The 15,731-nt window shown below is 42.2% G+C and overlaps 1 protein-coding gene across 1 annotated transcript in view; it reads left to right on the top strand.

Annotated features, from left to right (window-relative positions):
* Positions 1-3,978: 3,978 nt before the first annotated feature.
* Positions 3,979-15,731, top strand: part of STOM (stomatin) — a 25,551-nt gene continuing 13,798 nt past the window's right edge. The window contains exon 1 of the mRNA XM_004677380.2: positions 3,979-4,096. Coding sequence (XP_004677437.2) covers positions 4,036-4,096 — 61 coding nt within the window. The 5' untranslated portion in view covers positions 3,979-4,035. The remainder of the gene's footprint in view (positions 4,097-15,731) is intronic.

Below are 15,731 nucleotides of genomic sequence, written 5' to 3' on the forward strand. Positions count from 1 at the left end.
CTTTTTATTTAGTCTGAAAGTTTAGAGCTGAAACTAGACAAATATAGACTTGGGCAAACAGGACCGCCATCTCTTAAAGCTTGTGAGACTTGGCCAAGTTATTAAACCCACTCTCAGTTTCTTCACAGGGAATAAAAAAACATAGTAATTGAAGTAATGGTAAATAATGGGAATAATATTTCTTGAATTACAAAAAATAATTTTATTATAAAAAATAATGTCTCCTACATAAGCTTTTGAGAAAGTTTTTTTTTTTTACCATGAATCCTTGGTTCTCTGAGAATAATAACCTGTTAAACAGAGAACCCATTGTCCAACATAGCTCCCCCTTATTAATTTTTTAATATATGTAATAGTTAATTTTTACAGCATTTTGTGCATTTTTCCATCTCATTTGCAATCTCCTTGGGCTTCCCATCACCAAATCCCAGGTGCCATCACCATAGTCCAGTGCATTTCCCTTTATTAATTTTTATAACTTTGACAAAATAGTAGAATATGGTAGGTACTAGATGAAGCAACATTTAGTAAGCCTAGCTGTTATTCAAAGCTTTAGCAACGTAATACTTCAGCAACATAAAGTGACCCTTCCTAATTTTATTAAAAATTAATCACATCTAGAAAAATAATCACTCAGAATGACAAGTTCCATTTTACTAGGAAACACAAATAGCTTTGAATATCACTGAGATGTGAAGGAGAGAAAACAGAAAAGACAGAAACTGGGATACACTACAGGCAGGTGGTGTCACGGAATGAATTGTCAGAATGTGAGTGCAGAATGTGACTATTTGAAGACAGGGTCTTTAAAGACGTAATTAAGTTAAAATGAGGTCATGAGGCTGGGCCCTAATCTATTATGACTTTCTGCTTCTAAAATGAGGGCATTTAGATACAGGCTAGTACAGAGGACATAGGAAGATGGCCAACTACAAATCAAGGAGAAAAGCCTAGAACAATCCTTCCCCAAGTCCCTTAGGAGAAACCCACTCTCGTGAACCCTGATGTGGGCCATCTAGCCTCCAGAAATGTAAGAAAAATAAACTCTGTTGTTTAAAGCCCTCCAGTTTGTGACTGTGGTATGGAAGACCTAGTAAACCAGGGCAAGGAATAATATAAGAGTGCACATTTGGAAGGAAATCCTGGGATATAAGCCCCATGGGTGCAAGAGATTTTGTCTTTTTGCCCATGGATGTATCCCAAACACTGAGAACAATGACTGACATGTAGCAGGTGTTCAGTAAATATTTGCAGCGTGAACTGATAAAGTAACTTGATAATTCTTCTCATAATTAATTTTATTAAATAACACCAATGCTTCAGTCATGCTTTTGATCTTCATAAGACCTGAAAACCTGTACTCCATGGGCTTTTACCAAGCTGTGGTGTAACCAGGTCTACTGCCATATATATAAAATGTATAATGTATAAAACATATACAGATGTATAAAATCTTCTGGTGAAATGTGTTAGGGTACAAATCCTGGAGTGATTTTCTGAAGAGAGGAGCTAAGAAGACAAAAACATTGCTGTGATCAATACATGTGAGTTAGTCCATACAGAGAAACAGATCAAATTTATTAGTCCTGGGAAAAATGCCAAACCAGAGGGGCTTGCTAGTATTGCTGTTCCCTCAAGAGTATCTGATTAGTTGACTTTACTGAAGACATTGAGAACAGCTGGATTCACCATTTAAAGGAAAAAAATAAATTAGGACTTTCCTGTTATTCTCATTAAAGCATTTGTGTGGACACAGGAAACAGCCTAATTAAATTTCCTCCTGTCTCATTCAATTAGGGATTCGTGTGCATGTCTGTCTTCAAACCCAAGTCCATGTCTTAGTATCATCACTCTTACCATCAATCAGTACTTAATGATAGCCTTGATTTACTAGGCAAATAACACAACACAAAATGTAAAAGAACTATGAAATATTTTATGCTCTGATTTTAATGATATGCAAATATCCTTTTATTAACAGGTAGCAGGGAAAATGCACCAAAATCACTGTCATTCTGTAATAATGTCTCTACTTTTCAGGCATAAATATCTCAAAATGAACAAAACACTAACTTCGAATCATTACTGGAAGAAAATTTAGGATTAGAAATTCCCCCAGACTATGCATAGGAAAGTCAGAATACAACAGTTTCATGAGCTAGTGAAATTGAACCTCTTAAAATCAAAATCTGAAAACTCTCATCCTACTTCCAGTCATTTTAAAAATCAAGTCAGAGCTTGTTCTCAGTTTGGGGCCTGGAATGAGCTCCAGAACTGATGCAATCTGAAACCAGAGCCAACAAGTGTTTACCAAAGTCTCTGTCCCAAAGGGAGAATCCTCTTTTCTAATTCTCCAGAAGTGATGCTGTTGGGATTGCCTTGAACAAAAAACAGCAAGGAGGAGAACAAACATTAAATTCATACCCTTTTCCTTTTCAGCAAAAAAGAAAACCCTGTCCTTTCTCATGAGAGGCAGTTTGTAACCACATTCTCCCCTACTGCAGGGCTTATGACTGCGGCTGCATTTCCTCCTCTTAGGAGAAGCAAGAGTCGATGCCACTGGGGCTTTATTTGTCGTGGAATGGAAAAAACGAAGCTGTGGATTTTCTCAAGAGTGATTTATAGATTAGACTCCCCTCCTTATCTTCTCCAGGCATAATACAGAGGGCCTGCCAAGCTGTACTCCACCCCAGCAAAATAGTTCTTTGCCAATGTCACTGGAAGTCAACTTGAGAGGTGTACATGGACGTTTCGGCCACTGGACAGTCTGCACCCCAAAGCTGAGATGATCAGCCACCTTAACACCTGTTACAGTTGTCTGTGCTTCTTTCTGTCCTATCAGCCACACACTTCCAGAGCACAAATCAGAAAAGCAACCACTTAGATTACCCAAACACCTCAAAGTGTGGAATAGTATACAACCAAATACAGAGCACATGAAGAAGACACGAGGGCTAGTACCTCACAAGGGAGAGCTCTGTGGTGGGGGTGCTTTAGGACTAGCTCTGCAGGGGACTGGCGTGGTGGTTATAGGACCCCCTGCGGGTGACAGAAGGGCATTGACCTGTACACACATCCTGTGCCAAAGTCAATATCCTGGCTCTGATACCACGGTGCGCTGAGAGGTCACTTGCTGGTGGAAACTGGGCAGGACACATAACCTCTCCTTGAGACTTCCTATGGCAGTATTTACTTCAGTGGGTACCTAGAACATTCTGCATTAGGTCTATTCGCAGAGAATAAAATAGAACCGGTTTTCCAATGTGGCATTCCAGCCACAAGCCGGGAAAGCTGGGGGGTGAGGGGGTTGGGGAAGTGGGTGCGGGACCAGCGCTGACTCATTCCTTCCTCTGCCTGGGACTCTCTTCCCGAAATCTCCTGCCCGCCTGTCCCCCTTCCCAGAATGACCTTTCAGTCACCTCTCAGCGCCACCTCTGCTGTTCTCGGTGTGATCTGCGGGACGAGCAGCTCCCGCCCTGACTTCAACTCCACGAGGCCGGGCACCATGCCTGCTCCCTCGTGCCGAACCCCCAACCTGGCGAACGCTGCTAGGCAGGTAGCAGGGGCTCGAAAAGAGACTTTGTGTGAACACTTGGAACTCACTTGACTCGGCTCCCTCCGGCTCGGGGAGGTCGCGTCCAGGGAGGGCGCCATCTTCCCCACTAATTCGTCCGCCCCGAAGGGCTCCCGGTCCTCCTTCGCACCTTTCCCTCCCACCAGCCCCTGAGCCCCGCCTCGCGGCCTCCGCTCCACCTCCCGGCACCGCAGCGTCAAGGGGACCGCACCTCAGGGGTGCAGTCCGGGCAGACCGCGCCCTCAGCCCGGGAGTCCGCGGCCCGCGCCCCGGAGGCTGCCGCGCGGGAGGAGCCGCTGGCGGAGGGGGCGTGTCCTCGAATCCCTGAGCGCTGATTGGCCGGGCTGCGGGGGCGGGGCCGCAGCCTGGGTCCCAGCCCCGGGTCCGCTCCAGGCGATCTTCGCCACTCGAGTTCGGACTTAGACGACGGCGACACCGCGGCGCGACTCCGGCTCGGCAGCATGGCTGAGAAGCGGCACACAGGGGATACCCACGCCCGGCGGGCCCCCGACTCCTTCAAGGGTGAGTCCCGCGCCGCTGGCCAGCCCCGGGGTGGCCCGCCCCCCTCTGCCGCTCCCCGCCCTCCGGGCTGCTGTGGCAGAGCGACCGTTGCTTGAAGCCGGTTTCCTCTCGCACGCTGAGAACAGCCGCCCCCCTTGGTGGGCTGGGGTCGGGCTTAGGGACGTTAGGGTGCAGGATGCACGGCTCCGTGCCCACCGCACAGGAGACGCGCCAAAAGCAGGGCGCCTTTTCCCTTACTCTAAGCCGTCGCGGGACTCGCGCTATCCCGAGGTTGCCAGATGCCAGGCTCTGTGCCAACGCTTTCCACTTTATTATCTCGTGTCTTGCACGCGGAACAAAAATGCATCTGTGACTCGCGGCTAGTGAGTGGTGGAGCCCGGGCGCAAACCTGCGCCCCACACCCGGCACCCCGCGTCCGCAGCCGACTCCCCTTTCCTTCCCGACCATCCTCTCCAAGACCATCTCCTTCATCCAGCCTTCGCCCCCTCCCCAAGTTAGCCCCCCAGCCCCGGATCTGGGAAGAACGCCTGTTCCCACGCCTCACCCATCCCATTTCATCCTAAGCAGCATCACCGACCTGTTGAAGGTTGGCCCCAGCTCCAGTCACAGTGAGCAGTCGTTGCGGGAGCGAAGGATATCTCCTTGTGCCTGTCCATATCGCTTCACTTTGTTTTTCCTTTTGCCCCCTTCACTCTACTACCTTAGTCCCAGGGACCTCGCAAGGTGCCAAGTTCCCCCACCCTCCTAGGGCCTTCTCGGTCTGAAGGCAGAAGCTGTGAGTGGCCCAGTCTTGCTGCCCTGTGAAAGAACCCTGAGAAGGCTATCAGCTGGAATCTTTAATGGCTAACTCCTTGGGGGGGGGGGGGGCTGAGGGAGTCCAGTAAGAAAGGTGATAAACCTCTCCAGAGGACTGTTTCCCTCCCTGAGGCTCTTAGTGATCCAAAGGAATTATTTCTAAGGGTGGAATTTCAGACAGGACAAAGTGAACGAAATTTAAGGGCTGGTGGGCCTTTCCAGCACCCCACAAAGAAGGGTACATTAGAGTCATGTGATTATTTGAAAACCAGTCTTGTCCATCCATCCAACATAAGTCCCATGTCTCTGCCCATATCTTTAATTCCTTTGCAGGAGCACCCAAAGAATTATGGAAATCGTATCACTCTGCTCCACTAACCTGATTTGGAGTTAATACTCACTCTACATCAGGAGTAGAAGAGGGAGGAGTTGATGAGAACAACAGAAAAAAAAATTGAGTGATATGTATTTTACTTATGTTAATTTATTAAATCCTCACAGCAGATGGTGTGGTAGCTATTGTCCTTTCCCCATTTATGCTTGAAGAAACTGGTACTCAAACAGGTGATGTCACATAAGAGTGATACAGTTTATAAGTAATGGAGCCTTATTTTAAGTCTGGACTTTGAATACTTCAAATACTGACTTTAAAGCTTGAACCTGCAAATGTGGTGAAGTCCCCCTCTTTGCTAGCTGAGTTTTCCTAGATAGGAAGTAGGCAGGGTCCTTCCCTCTGTGTCTTAACCTCCTGGTGGGACACTGGAGGACTGTAAGGACCATCTTAAACGTTTGATGGAACTGCAGTGGGAAATCTGTTTGAGGTCTGTAGGAATTAACATGTACTTAATGATCATTTGGTTGTTTTTCATGGTCACAGGCCAGGTTTCACTTCTAAGTTCTTTTTTTTTTTGGTACTACACATAATATCTCTTTTAGACAGAAATCTTAAGAATCTAATGAAAACTGAATACCTGCTCAGAAAATTAGATATATATATATGTATGCGTGTGTGTGTATGTATCACTCCTTGGTGTGTATCACTTTTTTTTTTTTTCCTTAATGTTAACCTCCACTCTGACACTGGTAAGAAAGCAACTACAATTGCTAGAACTTGTTAAATAGAATTTACAGAATGCTTGTCATGGGCTGAACTCAGGGCGATATACAAACATTATCTGTTTGTAGTCCTCTAATAGCCCCAGAAGGAAGAAGTCAGCATCAAGATGGATTCTGTATCTTATTTGTGTGATTTTGTGCAATAAAGATAGTTAATCACCAGATGGGATAAAAATTTTTAGGTGCTATCATTAAGGTCCAAGTATACTGCTTATGAAATTGATCCATTTACCATCTATTTCTCACTCTATTCAGCATATGCTGTCAGGTGCTATGAGGATTCAAACAAGAGTAAGATATAGGCATCTTCAGATACCTTGTACTTGATTGGGAATTTACATATATAAAAACAATACATATTATTATATTCTTAGGCATGCAAGAAAACTATCAGACAGAAAAAAGGGCAGGGCGGAATGTCTTTGTCCGCCACTTCACAGTCAGGAAGCTGAGGCTCACAGTGGAAGAATCACACAGAACTGGGTGTGATTAGGAGTTAGGCTTCAAACCTGGGCTCTCTGATCTTCTGAATCAGTTTTCATACCTTAGAGCTACTTCCAAGGTGCACAGCCAAATGGAGGAGCTCGTCAAACACTGGCACTTCCCTGAAGGTGAGAGAGAATAAACAATGAAAGCCCAGGGGAACCCAGCTTCAGTCAAGACTCTTGGACAGCACAGCTGCAGAGGGCCCCTTTGCAGAAAGCAGTGGAGAATAAAAGTCCAAACTCTGTCCCTTTGTACTTTTGCTGGTTATTATTCTGAGGAACATAAATATAGGCAAACCTTAGAAAGAGTCTTTTTCCTTAAAGCCAGTTCATTCACTTTGTAATGAAATAATGCAGGTAGAATACAAAGAAATGTATTATTATAATTAAGAGTCATGTCAACAGAATAGATCCCTCTGGGAAAATGCCTGAAAATAAGCAGAATCATGGGACTGATTTGTTTATTTCAGTTCTTACAGCCTATGAGATTGGAGAGAACTTTTTAACTTCCTTAATAACTAATCTGAGTTAAACCATTAATGGTTAAGCATAAACAAACACAAACTGACAAGCAAGTCTACAAAAGCTGGCATTTGTGTATTTTGTTTATGATTAAATAGATTCTTGGTCCTACCTAACCTGTAAATTTTGCACTGTAAAAGACAAAATCACTTGGAGTGATTGGAATGCCTAGCTCAGAAGGAAGACAAAATTTAATGCTGATAAAGTGAGAGACTGTGTTCAAAATCTACCGTTTAAGAAGGTGTGGAAACATTTTCCTAAAAGCTATTCTATAAAAGTGAGCACCTCTCTTCTGTGTCTGCCTGGCATCCTCTACAGACCTCCATCTATCTTAAGGCTTATTGCACAGTATTCTCATTATCAGTTGACTCATGTGTCAAATGATGTGCTACCCATTATTTTAGACCAGTGAGCTTTTGAAAGCAGAGATGCTGCTCTTCCTCACTGAAATAAACTCACTGAAATAAACTCAGCTACCCAGTAGGTTTGTAAAACTGTTCTTTTAAAGAAAAAGGCAGCAGAGGAGGGAAGTAGAGACCCCAGCCCTGATGGGCTAAATCACAATGTTATGTGCTTGACTTATGATGGTGGAGAATCTTTCTGCATTCATTGTATTGAGTCTGCTATAATCAGGTTGTTGATTTTAGGGTGTGAGCCTCATGTTCCTCCTTACATGTAGACTGGTACATGCTGTCTGTCTAGGTTTATGTGATGAATGAAGGGATTGTAATGTCAAGAAAATATATTGTACATGATAAGGGATTTGCATTTATTAAAATGTGGAAAGTGAAGGTAAAGGTCATGGCCAGTAGAAAGAAGGGCCTGTGTGGCCTGGCCGTGCTCCAGTTCTCTAGGAGTGGGTGCTCACGCACACAACTCCTCCGCTCTTTTTGAATCTGTATCAGAACTCCGGGTATCAGAACTCCGGGACCAGGAAGGAAACTGAACACCAAGCGCATGTCCTGACATTTCAGTGATGGACCTTGAAGACAAAACCAATAAAATGTCCTATAGTGTCAGATGGTGAAAATTACACCAACTCTGTTGTCTAGTTGTGAATGTGCATTTAGGGTGAGATGGTATAATTCAGTGGCACAAGAGCAGAATTGAATGGAGACGTCTACCATCATGTTTTACCTGGGTCACGTTGGGGAAGGGTTCCAGAGGCAACACCTCAACCACATGTTGGGTGTAATCTTACTGCAGTAGATATATCCCAAGGTTTTGAGTATCCAATAAGAAAATGTATGTGACTTTACTTCTGTAGCTTTAAAATAGAAGTGATTGGTGTTATTTAAATGACGAGCATACAATCTTGTGGATGGTTCAAGACAGCTTAGAATTCTGTTTTTCCACCCAAATGTGGTCTGTTTCTCCTCAGAGACAGAGTCTCTGAGCAGATTATTCATCTTGGTATTTTTTCTGTGACAGATCCCAAAAGGCAATTCACTTAACATAAAATTTTGCTATAAATTAATTAATAGTGGTCATAAAGTTGCTATAATAATAATAGCTATTATTTATCGAGCACTTTCTAAGTGCCAATACCTTACACCTTTTAACTTTTAATCTAGTTAATATCTAGAATAACTGCATGAGATAAGTGGCAACTGGGAGATGTAACCCTACCTGACCGGAAACTCCAAGCTCTTAGCTACTGCTTAGCTGTTTGGCCTCAGCAGAAGAATTAGCAACGTTATACTCTAGTTTTCTTATACTTCCTGTTTCCTTTTTTTTTTTTATTAAAATGATGTCACCTTCAAAGAATTTTGAAAAAAAAAAAAAAACTTAAATGTAGATACTTTTAAGATATTAAAGTAAAAAGAACTGAGGAGTGAGGGAGGCGTTCCTGCTCAAGTAGGAGTTTGTTTTGTTTTAATATTTTAGTATTTCAGGTCCAATCTAACCCTAATTAACTTAATACTGTTGTGAAATTGTTTTTCCCTCCAATGTCTCAGAATGTAACTACTTTTATTTTTCCAGCTACAGGCCGTGTTCAGCACGTCCTCTGCCTTCCTGTATTCTCTTAACCTCGTGGGTGATTTTTAAAAAGACAGCAGTATGGCAGCTGCTTTGGGACAGAGGTTGATTCTGAACTGTCTTCTTGAATCCTGTCTGTGATGCATAGTTTCATTTTTTTTTCCTAAGGAAAAACCCTAACCCCCCAAAAAAAAGGCAGAATCACTCGCTCATTCAACTTTACTTAACAAACGTTTTTAAATACCTGTTATGCTCTTAGCCATCTGTGTTAGCACATTTACTTTTCTACCCTGTTTTTCGGCATGTAGACCAAAACGCAGGAAGTTGAGCTGTTTTCCCAGGATTACACAACTAACAAGTGGCAAGGCCCATTCAGCAGCCACTGCTGTTCTGCTAGAACAAGCTCTCCTGAAGACACACACTGACTGAGATAATTACAAGTGTGATGAGTGTTGTTTAGAGAGAGTCAAGTGTTATAGGGAAGAGGTGATGGGGCCCTGGAAGGCCTGAAGGATTCAGTTATTGATGGTCTTCTGGGCTAAGCTTTCCCTCCTGCTTTATGGCTACAAACAAATGAAGAACAAAAGCTACAGAAAACCCTCAACATACATGGAGAACAAAATATTTATACTTACTTAATTTCTTTTTCAGCTAAGCAAAGGATTCCCTTTATGTCAACTTTTACTGCAAATGCTTGAAAAAAAGATTAGTCCATTTCCATTCTTTAGTATCTCAAGGTAAACCACAATAAGTTTTGTGATTCAGATCACATAATGCTTCATATATGAGTTCTTTGTCAAGTGTTCATAGCTGTCCATTGTAACAGTCTTCAGATATGGTTCTTAACTTAATACCATCCCACCTGTAGCTGCTCCAGCCCAGAGAATAATTTTTTCCCCCCCTAGAGACTTTAGAATAAGGGCATTTGAAGAATTATCACCACGTAATTAAAACAGGCACTTGAAAGACAGGTTCTAGTGTGTGCTTGACTGCTTTCAAGGCCTCTGCCCAGTGGCCTGCAGAGTGTGGGACACTGTGAAGTACATCATTTCCCAGCATGCACTGTGGAGACCCCACTATGCACTAAACTCCACCTCTCCCCTCCTCTTGCATTTATCTTTGTCTTGATAGGATTCCTCCTTCATTTCTGTTGTCTCTCTCCTCCTCACTCCTTTTCTGCTTTTCTCCTGTTGTTTCCCTCCCTTTTTTGACTCTTTCTTAAAAACTTCCTGTCAGAAAAACTCAGTTATAGTAAATTTTGATTAATTGAAGACAAACTGTAGTCTTCAATTAAACTTATTTTTCAGCGCCTTCACTTGTTTGCAGTTTGACTAGGTTTTTTAAGGACCTTGTTTCAAAACAAACAAAGGAAACAGAAACTGGGAATCTGGGAAATGTGGTATACTTGAAAAGCTGGAAGACAGATCAAGTGCACTATGTAATTTATGACTCCTCTCTGTATAGAGTGTGTGACAGAACAGTTAGGGCAATTGGCCATCAGCCTAGTTTCATAGAGTCTAAAAACTAAGAATCTTCTGTACATCCATAAAGAACATTACATGGGACAGTGGTATGCAATTCAGATTTCGGTGTAAATTGTCTTGTTGCAACACAGCATTCCTGTGCTGGCTGCCCTTGTCTGCGGCTTCCTTGCTCTGTAGCAGCTCGGTCTGTATAGTTGGAGCAGACTCTGCGGCTTACAGAATTGTTTATTCTCTGACCCTTTGTAGGAAAAGTTTGTCAAATCCCGGCATAGAATCACTGATGAGGAATATAGCATCTAAAAAGAACTAGCTAGACCCTGATTATATGTGTGCGTTTAAGAAGAATTCAGAAAGTACTGCTGGACCCAGATAGCACATATTTTGAGACTAAATTCCTAGTTATCCTGTCTTTCCCCTCCCAAACTACACTACTCTTGGTGATTTACAGCATGAAGTGCTTAGTTTGTGTTTCAAGAAAGGCAAGGAAAAGGTTGTTCCTGAAATGTTAATGTTTAGTATTTTAATAATAATTTGGCTTATCCTTTTCTTTTTGTATGTAGTAGTGCATGTAACTCTGTAGATTTTCATATCATCCAAGCCTTGTTTCTTGTCTTTGAAGCAGGTATCTAGTATCTTTTGAACTTTAGAACAAATTATAAAAGGAATTTATTGCTCTACATAATTTCCACTGATGCCAAGTTCAATAAGCCATAAAATCAGCCCATCTGGTATTACTGGGATTACTAACACATACAGCATATGGAAATTATACCTGTGTATCATCTTAAATCATTGCTAATCTAGAAGTCAGTCTAGCAAAATTAACTATATAGTTTTTTTCATTTGTTTCATGGCTTTTTTCCCCTAGTTTTTTCTCTCTTCCCACAAAGTCTTTTGCTTTATTTGGAACTCCAGAACTTTTATAAAAAGTCTTACTGTCTTTTATAAACATATATCTGTATGTGTTTTTGAACATAATATATGTACATTTCATATACATTGGGGTAATGTAGATGAGGCGTAAGTTGTGACTGAATGTAACAGACATTCAATAAATGATTCATAGTAGGAATAATAGTAATAGTGACAGAAATAGTAATAGAAGTAGTATCTTTCCAGCATGAGAGGAGTTTAAGAGTTGTGTCATTTCATCAAAATTAGCTTGATGCAATAAAAATGTATGGAAGTTGCTAAAAGTATGTTTAATATAATGAGATTCTAATTAAGAAAATTGGACACAACTTAAATGTTGTGGAATATTATACATATAATAATAAAAATATGTACTGACATGAAAAAAATTCATAATTAGGGGCTGAAGCACATTTTAAATCATGTACACTATTACTTCATTTGTGAGAAAAGTAGGATAGAAAACAATCACCACCCAGAGGTAATGAAAATAGGCTAACTTCTCTTTCTCTATTTGCTAAACTATAATTTATAATTTTTATAGTGGCAATGATTTTGCTGTAGACTAAGACAAAAAACCTATTAAAAATGATATTAGTTTCCTGTTGATAAGCCCAATTTGATTGTCTGATTTAAAAATGCTTATACATATATGTATGTGTGTATGTATGTATGTATGTTTGTATCCACTTCCAAATCTTTGTTTTGCTTAGTAAAAATTATTCTAAAACAGTTTTCAAAAGAAAAAAATATATACTAGACAGTGGCAAAGTAGTGGCAGCCAAGTATCAGGGGGGCTCTAACCTTCTAGAGTGTTCTTACTCTGTCCATCAACCAGAGCATCTCAGCATTTCTGATTACTCATTGTTTGTCTTTCACCCCATAAAGCCGGTGGGAGGATTTAGTCCTAAAGATAATGAATGGCAAACTTGAAGGAAGTGAATTCCATGAAATTTGGGGTGTATCAGGAAATGCCCCCCCTTTGCCGCTGTCAGATGACTAAGGGCCCATGTCAGCCTGTATAGTTCAAGCCTCACCTCTCTGGGGAATGTGATTTATGTACCCTTTGAACAATAACCAGTAGGAAAGAATTGTAAGCGTGGAGAAGGGGAGAGTTTGATTTTAAAGGCATTCAAATAATACGAGATGGTGCCAGTTTGCTCTGATTATTCTCTGGTTATTTCTAGCTTAGCATCTGAGATGTGCTAGAGTGAGACCAGTTCTCACAATACCCACTTTTCCTCTTGATTTGTCATGCCATGTACTTACCTAGGGTTTCAGAAACAATGTGGCAGCCCAGGCTGAGCACAAAAAAAGCTGGGTTGGATTTTCTGGCTGGTCCTCATGTTAATGATGCAATAATTTAACAATTCAGAAGTAAGCTTCCAGAAGGTCTTTGAATGTCCATGCCTAGCCCAACAGGAGTGAAAATTAAGTTGCTCAAGAGAATTTTATCAAAAAAGGGTAAATGCTCATTATTTTCTCATCTTGCATGTCATCTAGAAAACTATCATCTATCTGTATTTACCGAGCCCAATCTCACCCTTTTAAGACCCTTCTAATCTTATTGCAGGGGTAAAGCATAAAGATCAAGGAGGTAAATGTACTTTATTCAAGAGATAAAGATCACTTAACCGAGAGGGCTTCTGTTATAACAGAATTCAAATGGAAATGTGGACAATTTTTATTCTCAGGGAATCTCACCCTAGTAAGGGATATAAATGCATGAGAAATTAAAGTATCAGACAAAATATGAGAAGCCATTGAGTCATAACTCCTGGGAACTTGCCAGGTATCACCTGAAAACTGCTGAACAGAGGGCAAGGGGAGGCCAAAGGAAAAGGCAGGCCACTCCAGAGGGGTCAGCGGCCACTTTAATGCTAAACAGCTGCTTCTGAGACATTGCCTGAGAGTTTCTGTTCCCCATCTTGCCCCATAACTGTCTTCAGTCACATCTGCTGTCCACAGTCTCACCAACACATAATATGCCACATTTTCTAAGGCTCCATCTTTGAAGTGGCTTCTGGAACAGGTAAAAGCTAAGGGCACACACTTTCCAAGGGGCAAAGCTGTGATGCCCACCAGGGAGCTGGGGGGCAGCCTTAATGGCCCAGGTCTCACTGTTTCAAACATCCTGTCACCTTCTCTCGATTGCCATCCCCCAAGTGCCATGAGAAAGGCTCAAAGGCACTATCAGGATGCAGAGAAAGGTAGAAACACATCGAGTTAGAAAACTGGGTAAGGAGGCTGCTTACCTCTTTTATACCCATTCTCTATAGGGCGTTGAGAATATAGACGTGAACATGAACCATACCTCCCAGTTTAGCACTCAGAGCTAAGTACTTTGCCTGGAGTATGCGAGCCAAGGGCAGTTTCAGAAAGTACCAGATGCCATCAGTTCCTTATTTGGAATCCACTTCACGTTGGAAACCCAGACCCCAGCCTGGCAAGGAGCTTTGAGGCTTCTTGTACTATGAATAGCAGCTGGAGTTTAGAGGGCTCTGTAGGACCTTCAGGTTGCTCCTGCCCCTACTGTGTTTGCATAATGTCCTGAGAAAGCGGCCTAAACATGGAAACTAATTTAATGAGTATTTTTAAATTCGGAGGCAAACAGTCCAAGAGCATGCTGATTTTAGAATTTACGTTTTTTGGAGTAAGAAGACCTGTGTATTCATGAACCTTGCATCCTCCATAGTGTGTGCTGGGAAGCAAGCTTGCTTTGCTGACCTTGGACTTGAAAATATCTCACAGGGTTTGGTAAGGAGTAAATGAAGTATCTAAAGTAATTGGACAGTGTTTGGGTACCATGAGCTGTCTTATGATGGCTGCTGTTAGGCTGAGACCCGAGGGTTTCCTCCACAAACAGCACTGCAGCCTTGCTTTAAAGATTCTCTCAGAATCTATCTGAGCTCCCAAAATTTACAGTTTAGAAACCTTGGGAGTCATTCATGTAGCTCTGTGTAAGCATGCATACCAGTGTTGCCATACCACTGAGACACAAGACCAGAAGGCTCTAGTCTATGCTGCCAGAGTCCTCACGTAGACTCTGGCCTTACAACACTTGACCTAGATGCCAACTGGTGCCCCCTTTTCTCACATGCCACCCCCCCAATCTTCTGCTTATGTGTAGGCCTCCTCTCTATTCCAAGTCTGTCTCACTGTCCTCTCTGTTCCATCTGATTTCCCTCATGCTCACCTCTCTCCCACTACTCAAGCAGCAACTGGGAAGGACAAATCCTTCGGTGGTTGATAGAAGGGAGGTGTTGCTGGCCTCTTCGGTCCCTCTGTCCTGAACAAATTAAAAATGAGGAAGACACTGAACACAGAACCTGGACCCACAGTCCAGAGCGTGACGGGGTTTCCCGGGTGGTGGTGATGGGCCTTCCTGGGCCACAGACAGGGATCCCAGCCAGCCCAGCTGGGGTGCCAGTAATGAAGTGGAGCTGGCAGAAAACAAGTTTAGATTTAAGGTGGAATCTGCAAGAATGGTGGGAAAAAAACAAAGGGGAAGAGCAAGACTCACTCCAGAAACTGAAAGTTGTACCAGAAAGGAACATTAATTCTGCTTCACATGTAGGTTAGATTTGAATCATGTTTACATGCTCATGACAACAGAAACTCGACATTGCTGTCACCAAGACGATGGTATAATTAAAAGGAGGCCTGTGTTCATGTGGCAGGCCAAGGGAGTGAGAATTTAATCTTTTCCTTGTGGAAAGTCGGTTGCTAATGTTCAAAACTGAAAAAGGAAGGGATAACAAACACGCATGTTTGATACGTGGTGGTCAGTGCCACGACGCCACGCAGCCTTTGAGGAGACAAGAGGCTGCTGCCTTTGGACCTGGCCTTTAGGCCCATGTGACTTTTTAACTGCATGCAAGTTTTGATTTCATTTTTTCCTCCCCTCCCTCAATTCCCTGATTTAATGTTTTAAATGAAAAGGCACCAAGACATAGCAACCTTGTCTTAAAAATGTATGAAAGGAGTAACGGGAAGGGCGAAATGTGGCTTACATTTTCTTTCTCTATAAGAACTACATGCACAGCGTAAAGGTCTGGCAGAGTATTAGCTCTGGCTACGTTTTTCCTTTTTTATACTATTCTGAATTTCTGGCAATGGGTATGCATTTCCTTGTAATCAGATAAAAAGTGACGCATAATACAGAAAAGGGAAACAATTAGAAATGTGAAAGAAAAATATGTACAAAGATATTCGTTACAGCTTGTTAAGAATCATAAGACATCAGAAAAACCGTAATAGTCAGGACATGGATAATAAATTATGGTGCGTATATCCCTCTGAAATAATTTGCAGGCTCCATTTTTTTTTTGTTTTTTTTTT

The sequence above is a fragment of the Condylura cristata genome, unplaced genomic scaffold (assembly GCF_000260355.1).
Source record: "Condylura cristata isolate star-nosed mole 26May11 unplaced genomic scaffold, ConCri1.0 scaffold00006, whole genome shotgun sequence".
Taxonomy (NCBI): Eukaryota; Metazoa; Chordata; class Mammalia; order Eulipotyphla; family Talpidae; genus Condylura; species Condylura cristata.